Source organism: Cololabis saira, chromosome 24 (genome assembly GCF_033807715.1).
Source record: "Cololabis saira isolate AMF1-May2022 chromosome 24, fColSai1.1, whole genome shotgun sequence".
NCBI lineage: Eukaryota > Metazoa > Chordata > Actinopteri > Beloniformes > Belonidae > Cololabis > Cololabis saira.
In genome coordinates, this window is record NC_084610.1 from 20,125,967 (window position 1) to 20,148,532 (window position 22,566).

General features: G+C 45.8%; 1 protein-coding gene across 2 annotated transcripts in view; it reads left to right on the forward strand.

The window, feature by feature from the left end:
- tmem198b (transmembrane protein 198b) overlaps positions 1-22,566 on the forward strand; it is a 47,820-nt gene that overhangs the window by 22,105 nt on the left and 3,149 nt on the right. For both annotated transcript variants that reach the window (XM_061716272.1, XM_061716271.1), the window contains exons 2-4: positions 12,196-12,450; positions 14,362-14,943; positions 16,131-16,330. In XM_061716272.1, coding sequence (XP_061572256.1) covers positions 12,294-12,450; positions 14,362-14,943; positions 16,131-16,330 — 939 coding nt within the window. In that variant the 5' untranslated portion in view covers positions 12,196-12,293. The remainder of the gene's footprint in view (positions 1-12,195; positions 12,451-14,361; positions 14,944-16,130; positions 16,331-22,566) is intronic.

Consider the following 22,566-nt stretch of genomic DNA (forward strand, 5'->3'; position numbering starts at 1 on the left):
CCTGATGTCCAGGTCTGGGTTGGACACGAAGGCTGATAGAGGTCGGCTCACTGTTGGCCTCTGCCCCCAATGGTGATTTGAGGAACTGCAGATTTATTTAAGGTTAAAGGTTAGGGTTAGTCTGCCTCCACCTGGTCTGGAGTGGCATTACTATGTAATGTGGTTTTAAGTTACTTCCTGCGTCTTTTAAAAACATGTCTAATGCAAAACTAAGATCTTCCAAAGCACCATTGTCAGAGCAAAAAGAGAATAAAGAGCATTAACTGGGACAGCACCCTGAAATCCCAGGGCCAGGTTCTGCCGTCCCACATCGGCCGGGATCCACTTGAAAAACACGTCTCCTTGAACTCTGAGTGCTTCGCTGCACCGTCCACAAGGACTGACGCGTCAGACGTTGCAACGTCCCACGACAGCAGCGTCGCAGCGAGCCACACGCGCTTGAGAGCAGGAGCGCACAGATTGGCTCTCCTGCTGTTGCTACGGCAGCTTCATCTGCGCCCTCATTGGACGGGCTGCGTACCAGCACCGACTGCCGTCTGTCAGCATCCCACCATCGTCATGGCAACAGACAGGAAGCAGGGCAGGAGGTGGAGAACGCTGTTGTTGTTGTTGTCGTTGCTGATTTCTACAGCAGCAGAAGAAGAGATTCCTGTCGTTTATTTATTTATTTTTCCAGAGGATGATCCCACCGCCGACAAAAAAACTGGCGCAGTTTTTTTATCTGCAGTACAGAACGGCTTAATGTCTCCACACACTCTCTGGCTCACACACGCAACAACTCGCGCTGCGCGGGGTCAGACGGTAGCGACCCGCTAATCCCTCAGCAGAGGATGATTATTAATGTGACATGTTTGGATCAAAGAGGGATACAAATGTGGGAATCTGGGAGTTCAGTGTGTTTGTGTGCTTTTATCTGCCTGAAGTCATTATCTGGGTTTATTGTTTTCATCCATCAGCATCTTCCCTCCATCTGTTTCCATAACGATTTGATTTGAACGCGCACACACACACACACACACACACACACACACACACACACACACACACACACACACACAGGTGATCTGCTCCTGTTTTCGTTCATTTATGAAAACGTCAGCGTCAGAACTTTAGCCTTAATGTTGTGAAGGAAAGTGTTTATTTACTGTCTGCACTTCCTACCCTCTAATTCAGGGGTGTCAAATATGCGGCCCGTGAGCCGCATGCAGCCCGGGAGAGATTTTCATGCGGCCCGCGAGAAGTTTCCAACGCAAAAAACCGAAATGTTAATTTACTATAAAGGAAGGAATAAATAATTGCCATGAATCGCAGCATATCCGATAATATATTTCTTCTACAAATCCATCGTTATTCCACAAATAGAGCAGTTTTCGAAATTTTTTTAGTTTTCTAGAATGCATTTGCCGATTTTATTTCTTTGTAGACGGTCGTTTATTTTTATTAACTGACTACTATTATATATTTTCGCAGGAAAGATATCACTGCTAAAAAAGTTGATAGAAGATATTTATTCGGAGAATTTCAGTTTTGAATACGAGGATAGTGACAAAGTAAAACAGTTAAAAAAGAAGTGCTGACTTTTTCGGCACACTGGCGCAAATATCCGCGCCAATTTTTAAAAATAAATACACTTAATTGTACTGGAAAAATATCTAAATCACAAAGAAACACTCTCGGATGTAATAAGAAAGATTTAGCTTTTAATTAAATTTCCCATAAAAAAAGCCAAATATAAAAAAAACATACTTGTTTCTGTTTATCTTTGTAAAATGATATTAAAAGTATCTTACATAATTTGAAAAAACGAGAAATTTCAAGAAAAAAGATCCTGAAGAAATATATTTTACATAATTAGAGTGTAAACAAAGTGCATATTTCCTTTAAAATTAACTAAACTGATATTGGAATAGATACCAATAGTAAAAAAAAAAATTGAAAAAAAAAATTTCGCACAGTTTTTGTTATTTTGAGCGTGCGGCCCGCCAGAAAAAATTTGGACAAATCCGGCCCGCCAAGCAAAATGAGTTTGACACCCCTGCTCTAATTAGTCTGTGTGTGTTTAAAATGAACATCCAATCATATTAGGTCATCCGATTAGACAAATACAACCTCAGATGAATAACATCTAACTTTCTTCTTCATGCCATTGATTGTCCAACTAAAAAAAACAACCCAAAACAATACTATGTAAATGGCGCAGTGTTGCTGCTCATCTGTGGCTGTTTGCTTCATCCTAAAACTCCCACCAGAGAATTTCTCTCTCCACACAAAAACAACCTACTTTAATCATGGGTCGCTAACTTCTGCACATACAGACGGTAGAAAGGATTGTCAAACATGCCTAACTGGTTTCCCACCAGAGCGTCATCCACCCGTCCCCGCCATGAGCCTCAGGAGGGTGACTAACTGAAGGAAATGAAAAGAGGGGAAGGCTGGGAAAAAACTGGAGTCACATCAAAGTCTGAGCGCTGCGCAGATGTAGAGAAGAGCGGGTAGAAATGGGAGGAAAAGATCCCCCCTGACGGAGCGACCTTAGTGTGAACTTACTGTCACAACACTTGTGTAATCCTGACCTGGAAACCTTTAGAGCAGCAGGGCAGGTGTAGGAAGGAAGGAAGGAAGGGATGTGTCTGGGTAACGAGAGCTGTGTGGGATACCTGAGGCCGGCAGGTGGGCACAAGAAAACGCCACGGATGAGAAAATAAAAGGTGAACTCTGATTCAGGAACTCTGATTCAGGAACTCTGATTCAGGAACTCTGATTCAGGAACTCTGATTCAGGAACTCTGATTCAGGAACTCTGATTCAGGAACTCTGATTCAGGAACTCCGATTCAGGAACTGTGATTCAGGAACTCTGATTCAGGAACTCTGATTCAGGAACTCTGATTCAGGAACTCGGATTCAGGAACTCCGATTCAGGAACTCTGATTCAGGAACTCTGATTCAGGAACTCTGATTCAGGAACTCCGATTCAGGAACTCTGATTCAGGAACTCTGATTCAGGAACTCTGATTCAGGAACTCTGATTCAGGAACTCTGATTCAGGAACTCTGATTCAGGAACTCTGATTCAGGAACTCCGATTCAGGAACTCTGATTCAGGAACTCTGATTCAGGAACCGTGATTCAGGAACTCTGATTCAGGAACTCTGATTCAGGAACTCCGATTCAGGAACTCTGATTCAGGAACTCCGATTCAGGAACTCCGATTCAGGAACTCTGATTCAGGAACTCCGATTCAGGAACTCTGATTCAGGAACTCCGATTCAGGAACTCTGATTCAGGAACCCTGATTCAGGAACTCCGATTCAGGAACTCCGATTCAGGAACTCCGATTCAGGAACTCCGATTCAGGAACTCTGATTATGAACTCTGATTCAGGAACTCTGATTCAGGAACTCCGATTCAGGAACTCCGATTCAGGAACTGTGATTCAGGAACTGTGATTCAGGAACTCTGATTCAGGAACTCTGATTTCAGGAACTCTGATTCAGGAAATCTGATTCAGGATCTCTGATTCAGGAACTCTGATTCAGGAACTCCGATTCAGGAACTCTGATTATGAACTCTGATTCAGGAACTCTGATTCAGGAACTCTGATTCAGGAACTCTGATTCAGAAACCGTGATTCAGGAACTCTGATTCAGGAACTCTGATTCAGGAACTGTGATTCAGGAACTCTGATTCAGGAACTCTGATTTCAGGAACTCTGATTCAGGAACTCTGATTCAGGAACTCTGATTCAGGAACTCTGATTTCAGGAACTCTGATTCAGAAACTCTGATTCAGGAACTCTGATTCAGGAACTCTGATTCAGGAACTCTGATTCAGGAACTGTGATTCAGGAACTCTGATTCAGGAACTTTGATTTCAGGAACTCTGATTCAGGAATTCTGATTCAGGAACTCTGATTCAGGAACTCTGATTCAGGAACTCTGATTCAGGAACTCCGATTCAGGAACTCTGATTCAGGAACTCCGATTCAGGAACTCTGATTCACGAACTCTGATTCACGAACTCTGATTCAGGAACTCTGATTCAGGAACTCTGATTCAGGAACTCTGATTCAGGAACTCCGATTCAGGAACTCTGATTCAGGAACCCTGATTCAGGAACCGTGACTCAGGAACTCTGATTCAGGAACCCTGATTCAGGAACTCTGATTCAGGAACTCTGATTCAGGAACTCTGATTCAGGAACTCTGATTCAGGAACTCTGATTCAGGAACTCTGATTCAGGAACTCTGATTCAGGAACTCCGATTCAGGAACTCTGATTCAGGAACTCTGATTCAGGAACTCTGATTCAGGAACTCTGATTCAGGAACTCTGATTCAGGAACTCTGATTCAGGAACCCTGAGTGAGGACAGCTAGCAGGGTCGGCTGTTTCCGTCTGGATTGACCTAATTTCTCTCTGAACGCCAGGACCGCTGATGGAGCATTGACAAGTTTGGAAAACATCCATTAGAGCTTTAATAGATTGGCCTGAATGAGGTGTGTTCTTGTCCTCCTGACCCCCCCAGAGAGGGCGAGAGGTCCTCATGACCCTCGTCCACCCAGCTCCAGCACCCGCCAACATCTGGGCTGTCAAGGACGATAAACCGGGTGGGATTTGGTGCAAAGGAGATCAAATCTGTTTGTAAGAAGAGGAAGGGGGTTGTGTCTGGCAGCGCCGCCGAGCCCTGGATCGTTCAGGTGATGGGTTTAAATTGCATCTGGTGTTACACTTAATGTGACAGAAACAAAGAGAAAAAACCTCTCATCTCTCTCTGATCAAAGGCTGAATGACACACTTCAATAAACGACTGATCTGATGAACGCAGCTGAAGTTCAAACCAGGACACGTTTCAGTTTGACCGTTTCTGAAGATCCAAAAATTCTCCAAACAGAAACCAAACACGCCTTTTCCCCTTTGCGCAAGAATTTGGCATTGTGGTTGGGGTAGATTTCCCCACAAGTGCTTGAAAGTTTCCAGAAACTGAATCCTGAACGTCTTTCAGGCCGAGTCACTAGAAAGCTGAGTCATGATATGAAAAACATTCCGGGTCAGAGCCGGTTTGAGGTTGTAAATCAGTGTTTCAATCAGTGTTTCAACATAGTTACGGTTGCAAGCTTTGACACCAGGTGACATCCTTCATGCCCGTGCAGGACTGGAAAAGGATTTCCTGAACTGAGAAAAGGTATTTGTTTGTTATAGCAAAAGAAAAGCTTTACACAAAGACGTTTAGAAGAGCTTTTGTGAACACAAACGTACAGATATAAAGCGTATAAAGAGTCACCGGGTGTGTTTGTTAGCCTTGAATGGGACGAATGGAAGCTGTAAATCGGAAATAAACCTGGGGGGTAAGTTCTGGCTACACCGTATTTTAGGGCTGGGCGATATATCCAGATTTTAATATATATAGATATATTTTCAAACGCGATATGGTACGAGACAACATCGTTTATATTGATTTAATTATTATTTTTTTTTATGATTTTGATATAGCTTATTTTGTGACAAATTGACTTGAATGTTTTATTTGAGATTTGCACAAATGTTTTGTTTATTGCACAACTGTCAACCTCAGTGGAAAAGTTTGCCTGTTACTGTCTACATTGTATTAATTGCACCGTGTATTTTAATGGAATTGTTATGCAGGAAAGGGATATTTGTTTTATTTTATTCAAGAAGCATTTTTATTCTATATATGCAGGCAGTTTATTTTTATTTCATTTGTTTTATACATTTTGATATTGTGCAGACCTCTGTTAATAAAGGAACCTGTGTGACATTTGGCACGAGGCTTTGTATTAAAACTGACTGTGTAGGGTCCAACCCCAAAACGTGAGGTGAACCCGAGTAGCCAACCACAAACAGGCAGGAGACCAAACAATTGAAATAAAGAGCCAGATGGCTGTTTATTAAGGTGAAGGGGAAAAAACTGACTCAGGGGTTGATCCGGAGGGGAAGGCAGAGGAAACAGGGGAGCGATGGTTGGGGGTCCAGGAGACCAGGGTCAGTCGTGAGTTGGCAGCTGGGGGGGGGGTCACGGAGATCCACGAGAATGGCTGCGAGGGGAACAGAGGCGTCGAGGAGGGGTCCAGGGAGGCAACGTAGACACAGGAACAAAAAAGCCTTGGGACAAAAAACAAAGAGGGATTAATGTAAGCACGACACAAAGGTTCAAACTCGAGGGCTGAAAAAAGCTAGAGAAAGTTTCTCGAAGGGCCTGATTTAGTTACCGCATGGGTTCAGTACAATCAAGCACTGAGTGAAGGTCCAGGTCTTCTTTTAAGCCTGGGCTGGTGATTAGTGGCAGCTGAGGTAGATGGCTGATCAGCAGCACCTGTGCTGCTGGCTCTCCCAGCCAGAGGAGGAGGACTCCTAACAGGACCCCCCCTCCTACGGGAGACACCGGGCGACCGTCCGATGGCATCCGGGTGGGCTCGGTAGAAGTCCTTCAGGAGGGCGGGGTCCGCCAGGTATGAGCGAGGGACCCAGGTGCGGTGCTCGGGGCCGTACCCTACCCAGTCCACCAGGTATTGATAGCCTCGGCCCCGACGACGGACAGCAAGGAGCTCCTTAACATCCCAGACCAGGTCACCCCCTTCCAGGACCCGTGGTGGGGGGGGAAGGGGAACTGGGGCAGAGAGAACGCTGGATACTACGGGTTTGAGACGTGACACATGAAACACGGGGTGAACCTTGAGTGAAGCTGGAAGGTGGAGGCGTACCGTCATGGGGTTGATGATGCGGTCAATGGTATATGGGCCAACATAGCGGGGTCCCATCTTCCGGGAGGTGGCAGGAAGAGGCAAGTCCTGGGACAACAAGTACACCTGTTGACCCGGCCTGTAGTCTGGTGCTGGCCTCCTCCGTCGATCGGCAGTCCGCCGAGACCGCTCGTTAGCCCGTAGCATGGCCCTCCGTGCAGTCCTCCAGATGCGCTGGCAACGATGGAGATGAGCTTGGGTGGAAGGGACCGCCACCTCTAGCTCCTGGCTTGGGAACAACGGGGGTTGGTAACCCAAGGAGCATTCAAAGGGAGACAGCCCTGTAGCAGAACTTTCCAGGGTGTTAATGGCATACTCCACCCAAGGCAGATACTTGCTCCAGGAAGCGGGGTTGCTGGTGGTAGCGCAACGTAGGGCCGCTTCCACAACCTGGTTAGCTCGCTCCGTCTGCCCATTGGTCTGTGGGTGGTATCCCGAAGAAAGGCTGGCTGTGGCCCCAATTCCCCTGCAGAAAGTCCGCCACACCTTAGCAGTGAACTGGGGGCCACGGTCCGAGACAATATCCTGGGGAATCCCGTGGAGGCGTACGACGTGGGTCACCAGGAGTTCTGCGGTCTCAGCAGCTGTGGGGAGTTTGGGCAGGGCAACAAGGTGAACAGCTTTACTGAACCGGTCAACAATGGTGAGGATGGTATTGTTACCTTGGGATGAGGGGAGCCCAGTCACAAAATCCACCCCCACATGAGACCATGGCCGACTGGGGACTGGGAGGGGGCGTAGGAGACCTGCTGGGGGCTGATGAGAGGCCTTACTGCGGGAGCAGACATCGCAGGCAGCTACAAACTCCCTTGTGTCAGCCTCAAGGGAAGGCCACCAGAAGCGCCTGCGGATAAAAGCCGCCGTGCGACGAGCACCGGGGTGGCAGACGAACCGACTGGCATGACCCCACTGAAGTACTTGGGGCCGGACAGCATTCGGTACAAACAGGCGATTAGGGGGTCCATTGCCAGGGTCAGGTTGGGTGCGTTGTGCCGTTCTTACCACCGTCTCGATTCCCCAGGTGACGGCACCCACAACCCAGGCTGGGGGGAGAATGGTGTCTGGGGTAGCAAGGGCCTTGGTGGATTCCTCAGATTCCAGGCGGGAGAGGGCGTCAGCCCTCACATTCTTGGAGCCTGGGCGAAAGGTGAGGGTGAAATTGAAACGACTGAAGAAGAGCGCCCAGCGAGCTTGTCGGGGGTTAAGTCTCTTGGCGGTCCTCACGTAGGTTAGGTTCTTGTGGTCAGACCATACAATAAAAGGTTCCTTTGCCCCCTCCAGCCAATGCCGCCATTCCTCCAGTGCAGCATGAACTGCTAGAAGCTCCCGATTACCCACATCATAGTTCCTCTCTGCTGGGGAGAATCGCCGGGAGAGGTATGCGCATGGGTGGATCTTCTGATCCTCCTCCGACCGCTGGGAGAGAACGGCTCCAATCCCTGTGTCCGACGCATCCACCTCCACAATGAACTGGCGTGAAGGGTCAGGATGGGAGAGCACAGGCGCCTTAGTAAATAGGCCCTTCAGTGTCCTAAACGCTGACTCTGCCTCAGGGGTCCAGCAAAAAGGACGAAGGGTGGAGGTGAGCGCAGTGAGAGGGGCAGCTACCCGACTGAACCCTGGGACAAACCGTCTATAAAAATTGGCAAACCCCAAGAAGCGCCGGAGTTGGGTCTTGTCAGTAGGGGTAGGCCAGTCCTCCACTGCCCGGACCTTCTTGGGGTCAGCACAAACATGACCCTTCTCCACAACATGGCCCAGAAATTCCACTGAGGCGGAGTGGAACACACACTTCTCAGCCTTAACAAACAGGCGATTCTCCAACAGCCTTTGGAGGACGAGACGGACATGTTGTTGGTGCTCCTCCTCAGTCCTGGAGAACACCAGGATGTCATCCAGGTAGACCACCACGAAAATGTTCAACATATCCCGGAGGATGTCGTTCACCAAAGCCTGGAAGACAGCTGGGGCATTCGTCAGGCCGAAAGGCATGACGAGATATTCGAAGTGGCCCAGGTGGGTATTGAAAGCCGTCTTCCACTCGTCTCCTTCCCGAATGCGCACTAGGTGGTAGGCGTTGCGGAGGTCCAACTTTGTGAAAACAGAGGCGTGGGTCAGGGGTTCAAACATGGAACTCAAGAGGGGGAGTGGATACCTGTTCTTAACTGTGATGGTGTTTAACTGCCGATAATCTATGCAGGGCCTCAGGCTGCCATCCTTCTTCGCCACAAAGAAGAAGCCTGCGCCTACCGCGGAGGACGATGGCCTTATGATGCCTGAGGCGAGGGACTCGGTGATATAATTGCGCATAGTCTCCTTCTCAGGGACAGAGAGGTTATACAGCCGACCCACCGGAAGAGCTGCCCCAGGAAGGAGATCTATGGAGCAATCATAAGGGCGGTGAGGGGGGAGTGAAAGGGCCTGATGTTTACTAAACACGGAAGCTAGATCGTGATAGACAGAGGGGACACCAGAAAGGTCTGGAGGAGAGACCGATCGCCGAGGGCTACTGGACGGAGAGCGAGCAGAGCGAAGGCAGTTGGCGTGGCAAGCAACGCTCCAGCCCAAAATCCGTCCAGCTGACCACGAGATGTGGGGATCATGTCTCTCCAACCAGGGCCTACCTAACACCAGGGGAGCAGTGGGAGCGTGTAACACCAAAAAACGTGCAGTCTCCACGTGATTCCCAGAAAGCGTCAATGTGAGAGGAGCAGTGCAGTGCGTAACCTTACCTAGAGAGTGGCCATCTAAGGCTTGGACGGTGCAGGTGGAGTCAAGGGGAACGAGTGGGATACCTGCTTGACGGGCTAAGGAGATGTCTATCAAACACTCGTCCGCCCCTGAATCCACCAGTGCGCTAACCGAGAGTGACTCAGTGCCCCAAGAAAGAGTGGCAGGGAAAAGATGGTTCTTGGGTTGGGGTAGTGTGGTCTTGCTCACCAGGATCCCCTTAGCTAGTGAGCCAGGTATTTTTGGGCAGGCAGGGCAGGCTCTGATGAAGTGCCCCTTCTTCCCACAATAGAGACAGAGTCGACCCCGCATACGCTCTTCTCGTTCCTCAGGCCGGAGGCGTGACCTGGCCACCTTCAGGGGTTCATCAGAGGCTCCTCCGGATGATGGTTTAGGTGAGAGGGGGAATGTGGGGCCCGATGGGTAACTTCCACCACCATCGGGGTTAATAGGGGAACAGGCTGTGTATGCTCTGGGTGTAGCCCCTGAGCGTTGAGCATGTTCCTGGCGTCTCTCTCTCAGGCGTGCATCCATCTGCAGAGCAAGGGTGACCAGAGCGTTGAGGGTAGTGGGTGGGTCTCTTCCGACGATCAGATCCTTTATTGCGTCACTCAGACCTCTCCGGTACGCGCTCCGGAGAGCCAGGTCACCCCACCCACTGTCTGCGGCAATCACCCGAAAGTCCAGGGTGTAGTCGGCGACAGAGCGAGTCCCCTGCTGGAGGGTGTGTAGCCGGCTGGCCGCGTCCGCCCCGTCCGCCGGGTGATCAAACACCAGTCTGAACTCTGCAAGGAATCTCTCATAGTCCTTGGAGAGGGACCCATCCTGGCCAACGGCTGCAATGGCCCAGCTGAGGGCTTTGTCCGAGAGGAGGGATATGATCAGGGCGATCCGGGCCTCGTCGGACCCATAACGTGAGGGCTGGTGGGTAAACAGGAGTTGGCACTGACCGAGAAACCCCTTGCACTGGGCAAAATTTCCAGAATAACTCTTGGGACATGGGAGTTTGGGCTCTGTGCTAGGTTCAGGAGGGTTATGAACAGATGAGACCAAGGGGCTGGGCTGAGGGGCTGCAGAAGGGCCACTAAGCCGGGAGACGACCTCGGTCAGGGAAGCGAGCTGAGCGCCAATGGTCACCAGGGCAGCAGCGTTGGTCTGGGAGGTGGTCTGGAGAGTTGAAACCTCCCCTGTGACCAGGGTGAAGGCCTGGGTGAGCTGGTTGTTAAGGCCTGCTAGCTGGGCATCATGCTCGCGGACTCTGATTTGGAGGGTCTCGGGGTCAGGGAGCTTGGGCATAGTGGCGGGTGGGGCACCCGCCTGTCTGGGTTGGCTAGGGTTCATATTTGGCTTGATTGTTCTGTAGGGTCCAACCCCAAAACGTGAGGTGAACCCGAGTAGCCAACCACAAACAGGCAGGAGACCAAACAATTGAAATAAAGAGCCAGATGGCTGTTTATTAAGGTGAAGGGGAAAAAACTGACTCAGGGGTTGATCCGGAGGGGAAGGCAGAGGAAACAGGGGAGCGGTGGTTGGGGGTCCAGGAGACCAGGGTCAGTCGTGAGTTGGCAGCTGGGGGGGGGGTCACGGAGATCCACGAGAATGGCTGCGAGGGGAACAGAGGCGTCGAGGAGGGGTCCAGGGAGGCAACGTAGACACAGGAACAAAAAAGCCTTGGGACAAAAAACAAAGAGGGATTAATGTAAGCACGACACAAAGGTTCAAACTCGAGGGCTGAAAAAAGCTAGAGAAAGTTTCTCGAAGGGCCTGATTTAGTTACTGCATGGGTTCAGTACAATCAAGCACTGAGTGAAGGTCCAGGTCTTCTTTTAAGCCTGGGCTGGTGATTAGTGGCAGCTGAGGTAGATGGCTGATCAGCAGCACCTGTGCTGCTGGCTCTCCCAGCCAGAGGAGGAGGACTCCTAACAGACTGTTTTTTTAAGGGTTTGCCTCAGAAAAAAATGAAGCTAACAGAGATGCTATTCTATAATGCTTTGGGGGAAACCCCAATTATGGCACAGAAAAAATATCGATATATATCGAGTATCGCCATTCAGCTAGAACAGGGGTCGGCAACCCGTGGCTCTATAGCCACATGCGGCTCTTTAGCGCCGCCCTAGTGGCTCCCTGGAGCTTTTTCAAAAATGTTTGACCTTTTTTTTCCGTTTTTTCTTTTTTTCTTCTTTTTCCCTTTTTTTCTTCCTTTTTCCTTTCTTTTTTAATCTCAACATTTCAACTTTTTTCTTGAAATTTTGACTATTTCCTCCAACATTTCAACTTTTTTCTCAACATTTCGACTTTTTTCTCGACATTTCAATTTTTTTCTCGACATTCCGACTTTTTTCTCAAAGTGCATAATGAAAAAATCTTACCCCAGTTATAACTAATATAGATACATGCAGCATGTGTTGCCTTCATTCTAAGGCTTATACAAGACTTAATTTTTTGCGGCTCCAGACATATTTGTTTTTTGTGTTTTTGGTCCAATATGGCTCTTTCAACATTTTGGGTTGCCGACCCCTGAGCTAGAAAATATCGAGATATGACTTTTGGTCCATATCGCCCAGCCCTACCGTACTTGTACAAATGTGAGCGCACAGATCGGGGGTATTGTGTCATTGATTTCTTTGAAACCATCAGAACGGCCGAAACAGGTGATGAAATAGTGTTTTTTATCAAACTAACCTTCTTCTGCTGGTTTCTTCCTCTGCAGGTAAAGCCATGCGCCTGGGCAGTGCTCCGTAACCTCCCCGCTCCCTCGCCTCCCACTTGATCACCTCCCCCTCCTCTTGCTCCCGCGCCCCGCCGGTCATGGCGACCACCATGGAGGCGCTGCTGGCCCGGCCCGACCTGGAGCCGAGCCCCGAGCGTCTGGACGGCTGCGAGGCCACTAGTGGGCGCTACAAGGTGGTCCCCTGCGTGGTCTGCTCCATGTGCTGTCTCTTTGGCATCATTTACTGCTTCTTCGGTGAGTTGGGAAAATGTTTGAGCGCCCATGTCTACGGTGGCCGAGACCCGCCATTGCTGAAAATAAAAGTAAGGCTGCAAACAGAAACAAACGCCGCTGCAAATTAAATAAACGCTGCAAATAAAAAGAAACGGCGCTGCAAATAAAAGAAACGCTGCAAATAAAAAGAAACACCGCTGCAAATTAAAAAAAAACGATGCAAATAAAAAAGCCACAACGGAAGTGAATTACCGGGGACTATTTTTGCTGATGCACCGGTGTTTTTTTTACAGTACGTGAGAGGAGAAGTCCCTGACCACCACACACAGCTTTAACTTCCCATTCATCCAAATAACTATTCTTACCCATGGTTTAGATTATTCTTGGCATTATTATTAATGATAAAAACAACAAAAACAACAACACCGGTGTCCTCCCACATAAAACCACCGGTGCATCGGCAAAAAACAGTCCCCGGTAATTCACTTCCGTTGTGGCTTTTTTATTTGCGTCATTTTTTATTTTATTTGCAGCAGGGTTTCTTTATATTTTCAGCGTTTCTTTTATTTGCAGCAGCGTTTCTATTTGTTTGCAGCGTTTATTTTATTTGCAGCGGCGTTTGTTTCTGTTTGCAGCGTTACTTTTATTTTCAGCAATGGCGGGTCTCAGCCACCGTACATGTCCCCGTCTCAGCGCTGCGGCTGATAGTGATGCACCGAAATTAAAATTTGTGGCCGAAACCGAAACCGATAATAATAATAAACACTTGGCTGAATACCGAACAATACCGAACATGGTTCTTCGCAGTTTTTCATTTATTTTGCCATTTTTTTCCCCATTGCATAAATCAAATAAATTTGATTTAGGCATGCTTTTCAAAGAAAAAAATCTTTTACAAAATTACAAGGTAGAAAATATTTATTGAACATAAAAAACTGAAAATGTTTTAATTTCCCAGCATGATGTTGTTTTGTACGACGGAGTATTAGGGCCAAACCAAGAAAAAAAAAGGAAATTACGAAAATAAAGTATTAATAATATGAGAATAAAGTCGTAAAATTACGAGAATAAAGTCATAATGTTGTGAGAATAAAGTCGTAATATTACGAGAATAAAGTCGTAATATTAAATATATTATAAATATATAAATATAACTTCACAAGATGCTCAATATTCAACATTTTAACACACTCTTCCTGTTAGAGTTCTCATAAATTAACACTTTATTCTTTTAATATTACGACTTTATTCTCGTAATGTTACGACTTTATTCTCGTAATATGATGACTTTATTCTCATAATGTTATGACTTCATTCTCGTAATGTTACGACTTTATTCTCATATTATTACGACTTTATTCTCATAATATTACGACTTTATTCTCGCAATATTATGACTTTATTCTCGTAATTTTACAACTTTATTCTCATTATATTATGACTTTATTCTTGTAATATTACAACCTTATTCTCGTAAATCGTAATATGACGACTTTATTCTCGTAATGTTACGATTTTATTCTCGTAATGTTACGACTTTATTCTCATAATATTACGACTTTATTCTATTACGACTTTATTCTCGTAATTTTACGACTTTATTCTCATATTATTATGACTTTATTTTCGTAATTTCCTGTTTTTTTCTTCTTAGTTTGGCCCTAATACTCGTCGTAGTTTTGGTTCCACCCCCTGGTGAATGTTAGGTAAAATTCTTATGTGGTTACTTTTTGGTTGGCCAACGATTTATGTTTGTGGGAGCGGCCAGTCTATTTCCTTATATTACAACACCGTTATTAATTGTTCCTTTTTTTTCCCACTTATTCCACCGAACACCGAAAGTGTTTTTTTTGCCATTATCGGCCGAACAATTTCGGTTACCGAACAATCGGTGCATCACTAGTGGCTGACCTTTATGATGTTGTATTTCAGGATATCGCTGCTTCAAGGCGGTGATGTTCCTGACGGGCCTGATGTTCGGCTCCGTCGTTATCTTCATGCTGTGCTACAAGGAGCGCGTGCTGGACACCCAGCTGAGCGTGGAGGCCTCGGTGGGCATCGGCCTGGGCATCGGGACGCTCTGCGGCCTGGTCACCATGCTCGTTCGCAGCGTGGGTCTGTTCATGGTGGGCCTGCTGCTGGGCCTGCTGGTGGCCGTGGCCACCCTGGTGGGCATGGAGGAGCTTTCCGACAGCCCGGCGCGCTCCGTCTGGGTGCCTTTGGGCGTGCTGCTTGGCCTGGGCATGCTGTTCGCCGTGCTGACCCTGCAGTGGCAGCGTCTCTTCACCACGCTGTCCACGGCGGTGTTTGGCGCCGCGGTCATCACCGTGGCGCTGGACTACTTCGTGGAGCTCTTCGCCCTGGTGCTATACATGTATGAGCGTATCAAAGCGGAATCTGGGAAGCCCGTGTGCTGGCTGACCTGGGTGGTCCTCGGTGTGTGGCCCGCCCTGACCCTGCTGGGCGTCATCGTCCAGTGGAAGGTGACCGCTGAGGGATACTCCCACACCAAGGGTAAGGAAACCCAACTGGGATGGAGCTTTATAGATCCCCTCGCTGTCTGATTTACAAGACGTTCACGTACATATGTTTTGCTTCCAGGATCCTTAAAGGAGTTCCGCACAGCACGTTCATAGAGCCCCTCAATTTTTAATTACAAAGATAGGAATACATAGACCGCTATTATGGACATATAATGGACATTGTAATGTGAAGGACCACAACTTTACGTTAGTTCTGCAGAAAGTGGATCTAAAAGTTGGGAGGATTAAGCCCTGCCCACCTGATTTCTTGTATTTGAAATAGTGATGCACCGATTGTTCGGTAACCGAAATTGTTCGGACGAAAATGGCAAAAAAAAACACTTTCGGTGTTCGGTGGAATAAGTGGGAAAAAACAATTAATAACGGCGTTGTAATATAAGGAAATAGACTGGCCGCTCCCGTAAAAGTTTCGCACCACAAACATAAAACGTTGGCCAACCAAAAAGTAACCACATAAGAATTTTACCTAATAGACTGGCCGCTCCCGTAATAAATCGTTGGCCAACCAAAAACTAACCCCATAAGAATTTTACCTAACATTCACCAGGAGGTGGAACCAAAACAACATAATGCTGGGAAATTAAAAAATGTTCAGTTTTTTATGTTCAATAAATATTTTCTACCTTGTAATTTTGCAAAAGATTTTTTTCTTTGAAAAGATAAGATAAGATATTCCTTTATTAGTCTCACAGCGGGGAAATTCGCAGTGTACAGCAGCAAAGGGGATAGTGCAAGACAAGAGGCATCAATAGAAATAATAACAATACAATAATAATATCAGAGTATGACACACTATAAACAGTACTGGTATATACAATAATAATAATAATAAAAAATACTGGTATATAAAATAAGATAAGAGCATGCCTAAATCAAATTTATTTGATTTATGCAATAGTGAAAAAATTGGCAAAATAAATGAAAAACTGCGAAGAACCATGTTCGGTATTGTTCGGTATTCGGCCAAGTGTTTATTATTATTTTCAGTTTCGGTTTCGGACACAAATTTTCATTTCGGTGCATCACTAATTTGAAACCAACTCTTTTCAGTTTATTCTTTTACACACAACAAAGGGGGAAGCTAACTTTTGCACATAACTGCAGCGTTCCTGTGCAACAGCGCGCCTCTCCTCACCAACCTCCGTCTGTCCTCCACAGTAATCATCAGCCGGCAGCAGAGGAGGATGCAGGTGATGCGGATCCGTCAGCGAGACGACCGGTACCGCCACAAGAAGAAGAAGAAGCAGCACGGCTCCTCCTCCCACAACCACCAGCAGGCCAAGCAACTCCAGGCTGAGCCCGCCTACCGCCGCAAACCCAACCCCATCCGTCGCTACGACACAGACGTCCTCTCACCTGTAAGGAGCATCACCGACACCACCATGTTTTCTCAAAGAAAGAGCAAGCCCAATGTAGCGAACACACACATAAACACTATTTTCTGTGTGAATTGATTTATTTTACTTTAATATCCATTTATATTTTGATTATTGTGTGCATACTTTGGGGATAATTGGTTAATTAATAACTCCATCTGACCACGCCATCACGTGGTCACGTGATGCCTTTTGGTAGAGACGTGAGTTTTTTCATCTGTTGGTGGTCTGTTGGTGCGTGCAAGCAGTAATTGGAAGACAAAGAAGTGAAATACAGAAGAAATGGACTTCTAGCAACTCCTAACATTCTGGTTGGAGGGGCAAACGTGTTCACGTTGGTCTTGGGCGTTTACAAGACAGAAAATACTGTAATAAAACGTTTACAACCATCAGTCGGAGCGTTGCACTTTCATTAACCAGTTGGAAAAAGTTGGGAGCAGCTACAGTGAGTGAACACGTGCACCGTGTGCAGCGCAGCCCGAGGCCCGAGAACAAGAGGGATGCCGCGGTGAATGCAAGCTGTTAACTTCTTGCAAGCCATGATGAGATGGACGGAAGAGAGCAAGAAAGGACTGTCGCAGCTTGAAGATTACAAATCGTCGGCGGCTCGAAGTGACGGCTCGTCCAATCAGCTCGCAATCTGCTCGGACCGCTGCGCTTGCGTCGGCTGGATTGAGACTGCAGTTCCACAACTCACCACAAGAGAGCAACAGCGCGCCGTGGTCGTGAGTGGAAACACCAAGCCCTTGGCTTTCAGGTTTTTTCAGTTGATAAGAAACGGACATTATAACTTGTAAATATTAGAATTGAAGTGTGAAAGGCCATTGTCTGCATATTTGTGTGAATATTCCTGGCCTGTGTTACTAAGTAATTTGACATTCCTACCTTGGATTTCTTGTTTGGTTTAAAATGTGTATGCTTGGTATTTGAAATTAATACTGAGGATTACGCGATTTATAGTACAAGTTTGCTTAAGGTTTAAGATTTTGATTACTGCTATTAGTGTTGTTTCAAAATAATTCAGAAAATGGATCAAAATGAAGAAAGTGTTCTTGTACTTGAGGGTGTAATTCAGGCTCTTGAAGAAGAAAAAATAGAATTACAAAACGGGTTAGAAACTGAAACAGATGCAGCTTTAAGAGACCAAATGACAGAACGCATTGCTGAAATTAATAACACTCTGCAAGAACATAACGTAGAGAGCCAAGAACCAACTTCGGAACATGAACAACCTAGGCGATCAGAAAGAGAGCGAAAACCTACTGAAAGGTGGCTTGACTATGCAAAAGAAGAGAGTGCAAAAAAGGAAAGAAAGTTTATGCTAACGTATGTAACCTTCAAAAGTGAGGTTCAGTACATTAGGTGCAAACTCAAAGAAGAATGTGACATAGAGACTCTTGAAGGTATGACAGCTACTTTGGAAGAATATGAGTCAAACTTAAAGCAGGAGTATGAAAGCATACGTGCATTGACCACACCAAGTCAAGACATAAGACGGCGAATGGATAGCTGCACTTCAGTAACTATGGAAGTAGTTGCTCTGTTGAAAATGCGTTGCTCGGAAGTAGGCAAAGAGTTTGATGCTGCCGCAGTTAAGAAATCACTTCTTAAATTACTTCAGAGAGACGATGCAAAATCAATATATGGGTCCACCGTATCAAGAGCTGGCGCAAGTAGCGTAGCAGTAAGTCAGGTGTCTGCAAAGAAAGCAGAAGCAGCAGCACGCTTAGCGTCAAAACGTGCCGAAATAAACAGACAGAGTGAAATAGCTGCACAAAGAAAGGAAGTGTTTGCTCAGCAAGAGAAACTGAAAATGCTGGAAAACCAAAGGGATCTGGAAGCTATGCAAGCTGAATATGATGTGTATGAGGAGGAGGAAATGAAAATGAATGCTGAAAAAGGAGAAAAGCAAGAAATAACTCTGCCTCCAAGTCAGCCCCAAGGACAAAAGAAAAACATAACTCTGCCTCTGAGTCAGTTCCAAACTCAGCATCACACAGCTCCATATGCTCAGATTCTCCATGACACACCAGTTCCTTCTCATTCTGAGAATCAGTCAGAGCAAAAACTGAATGACGCGACACTAGTGCAAGCCTTCAAAGAATCTCTGATAATGACAAGACTTCCGGCACCTGAGCCATCTGTGTTTACTGGTGATCCTCTCAAGTTCACTGAATGGCGAACTAGCTTTAAGGCCTTGATAGAGACTACTTGTACAAGCCCAGCACATAGACTGTTTTATCTCAAAAAATACATAAGCGGAGATGCGCTGTCTGTGCTGGAAGGAACCTTTTACCGAAGTGATGATGAAGCATATACGCAAGCCTGGGATGCACTGAACAAGCGCTATGGCCACCCATTCATAGTGCAAAGAGCCTTTAGGGGTAAACTTAGTAGCTGGCCCAAGATAGGACCAAAAGAGCCACTAAAATTAAGAGAGTTCAGTGATTTTCTTGTGTCATGCAAAAATGCAATGCCTCACATATCAGGTCTTAAAATTCTAGATGATTGTGAGGAGAATCAAAAGCTACTCCAGAAACTTCCTGATTGGGCCACAGCTCGATGGAATCGCATTGTCACCAAGGAATTGGATGATGGCAAGCCATACCCAAGTTTTGAAGCATTCTCAAATTTCTTAGCCGTGGAGGCACGCGTTGCCTGCAACCCGGTTTCCTCCCTTCATGCTTTGAAAAACACAGACGAGAAATCAGCCACAGAAGTAAAACGCATCAAAGCCAGAACCCTAGTGACAACAACAAAGGTTGCACAAGGAAAAGGCCACCCAGCTAAGGATTCAGGTGAATCAACAAACTCAACAGTTAATCCATATGCTGCTCAAACAAAGAAGCAAATAAAATGCATATGCTGTCAACAGAACCACTTCATTTACAAATGCGAAACATTTACTGCTCTGACTCTTGATGAGAAGAAAGCGTTTGTGAAAACCAACAATATGTGCTTCGCTTGCTTGAGAGTTGGCCATGTTGCAAAAGATTGTCGGAAAAGGGCTACATGCAATGTGTGTAGAAAGAACCATCCAACTCCGCTTCATGACGAACCGGCTCAAGAGAGAAAACCTCAAGCAAACCAACAGAGAGACAGAACCTCTACTGCTTTGTGTAGTATGAACATGACCAATGCTGACCGCACTTCAATGATAGTCCCGGTGTGGCTGTCTAGTACTGTCAAGAATAACACAGAGATCTTAGTGTATGCTCTGTTAGATACACAAAGTAGCAATACATTTGTCACTGAAGATGTGTGCGAAAAACTGGAAGTGCACACTGAGCCTGTTAAACTCAAGTTGTCAACAATGACTGACAGGTCAATAGTGAATTGTCACAGAGTCAGTGGGTTAAAGGTCAGAGGATACAGTTCCGAAGAATGCATTGAACTACCACCAGCTTACACTCGAGAAGATATTCCGTTGGAGAAGACCAGCATTCCAACTCGGGAAACAGCCAAAGGATGGACACACTTGCTTAGCATAGCTGACGAGATGCCAGACTTGCTAGGCTGTCCTGCTGGACTGCTAATAGGCTACGACTGCGTCAGAGCTCTAAAACCGAAAGAAGTCGTATCCAGAGCTGAGCATGAGCCATATGCAGTGAAAACAGACCTCGGGTGGAGCGTGGTTGGTGCCAAAACGCCTACTACTGGTGGAGGAACAAATACCGGATTCTGCTATCGCATTTCTGTAAAGGAAATTCCACCTATTACACCTGCATGTGCAATTAAGGCTCTTGAGAAAGATTTTCAGGATACAAATGCTACGGATGGAACGATCTCTCAAGAAGACATTCAGTTCCTACAAATTCTGAATGAGAGAATTCATCATAATGACAATGGTCATCTGAAGATGCCTCTGCCTTTTAGAGAGCACCCCCAGCTGCCTAACAACAACCATCTTGCCACAGTTAGGCTGAAACATCTGAAAGGAAAGATGGATAAAAATCCCAAATACAAGAAGGACTATGTTCAGTTCATGGTCAATGTTTTCAAAGAGTGTGATGCAGAGGAAGTGCATGCAACACCAAAAGACGGGAACACTTGGTACATCCCACACCATGGTGTGTACCACCCGCGAAAGCCAGAGAAGATTAGAGTTGTCTTCGACTGCTCTGCCAAATACCAAGGCACCTCGTTGAATGACCACCTCCTCACGGGACCTGATTTAACCAACACCTTAACTGGAGTGCTGTGTCGGTTCCGACAGTATCCAATTGCGATCAACTGCGACGTGGAGAAAATGTTCCACCGCTTTCCTGTCTTTGTTGCGAATCGGATCCAGAAGATCAGAGACACCACCGACCCCAATCGATGGTTTTACATTGAAACAACTCAAAACCCGGCAGATCATGCATCTAGAGGACTCAAGGTGGCAGATCTAATGGCATCAGATTGGCTAAGAGGACCCAAGTTCTTATGGGAACAGGAAATTGTGACTAACCCAATGGCCCCAGAGCTTCTCATAGGTGACCCGGAGGTCGAAGTCTTGAAATCTGATGTTACCTCAACGTTATTGCTCGGAGGGTGAACGCTTAACGCAACCGTCATTCCTTGAGCGTCCAGTGCAGAAATTAGTGGTGTTAGTTGAACATTAGTCAAATTAACTCTGCATGAACATGAAAATGAAAGAATCAGTCACTTAATATAACAGGTGTTGATGGAAATTATGTGTAATGGTTAAGTTTGAAGTTATTGGAAAATTACAAGTTTATTTCTTTGAATATGATGAAAGTTAATCTTTTGTAATTTTGGTGGCAGTGTAGCGAACACACACATAAACACTATTTTCTGTGTGAATTGATTTATTTTACTTTAATATCCATTTATATTTTGATTATTGTGTGCATACTTTGGGGATAATTGGTTAATTAATAACTCCATCTGACCACGCCATCACGTGGTCACGTGATGCCTTTTGGTAGAGACGTGAGTTTTTTCATCTGTTGGTGGTCTGTTGGTGCGTGCAAGCAGTAATTGGAAGACAAAGAAGTGAAATACAGAAGAAATGGACTTCTAGCAACTCCTAACATTCTGGTTGGAGGGGCAAACGTGTTCACGTTGGTCTTGGGCGTTTACAAGACAGAAAATACTGTAATAAAACGTTTACAACCATCAGTCGGAGCGTTGCACTTTCATTAACCAGTTGGAAAAAGTTGGGAGCAGCTACACCCAAGGAGTTTAACCTGGGTTTGATACTTTGCTGTGACCGGTCCAGGCGGAGGTCAGAACAAAGTTAGTCAGGACAGCTCAAAGTGACAGCTAGCAGTCAACAACGCCCCCATTTCTGTATACATTTGTGGCTTTATATCATTTTATCTGTTGATTCCTCCTAGTAGGGCTGGGCGATATGGACCAAAATTCATATCTTGATATTTTCTAGCTGAATGGCGATACTCGATATATATCGATATTTTTTCTGTGCCATAATTGGGGTTTCCCCCAAACCATTATAGCATAGCATCTCTGTTAGCTTCATTTTTTTCTGAGGCAAACCCTTAAAAAAACTGTAAGTTTTAATACAAAGCCTCGTGCCAAATGTCACACAGGTTCCTTTATTAACAGAGGTCTGCACAATATCAAAATGTATAAAACAAATGAAATAAAAATAAACTGCCTGCATATATAGAATAAAAATGATTCTTGAATAAAATAAAACAAATATCCCTTTCCTGCATAACAATTAAATTAAAATACACTGTGCAATTAATACAATGTAGACAGTAACAGGCAGACTTTTCCACTGAGGTTGACAGTTGTGCAAATAACAAAACATTTGTGCAAATCTCAAATAAAACATTCAAGTAAATTTGTCACAAAATAAGCTATATCAAAATCATAAAAAAATAAATAAAATTTTAAAAATCGATATAAACGATATTGTCTCGTACCATATCGCGTTTGAAAATATATCGATATATATTAAAATCACGATATATCGCCCAGCCCTACATTTTCTTTTAATTCGTCATTTTCACTCATGTAGCTCTCTGGCATTCACTGACTGATGACACAGACGCATGTTTCTGAGCTCCATCCTGCTCCTCTTTAGGAAAGTAAATTCTGTATCCCATTTTTACAGATATTTACACAAATCTTTGCTTTTTTGGCAGAAATTCCGAGTTTGTTCCCGTTGTTGCCACTAACCTCGTGAGAACTGCCACACAGGCTACAGCAGGGGGCAGTTCTCGCGAGGTGAGTGACAATTTAGT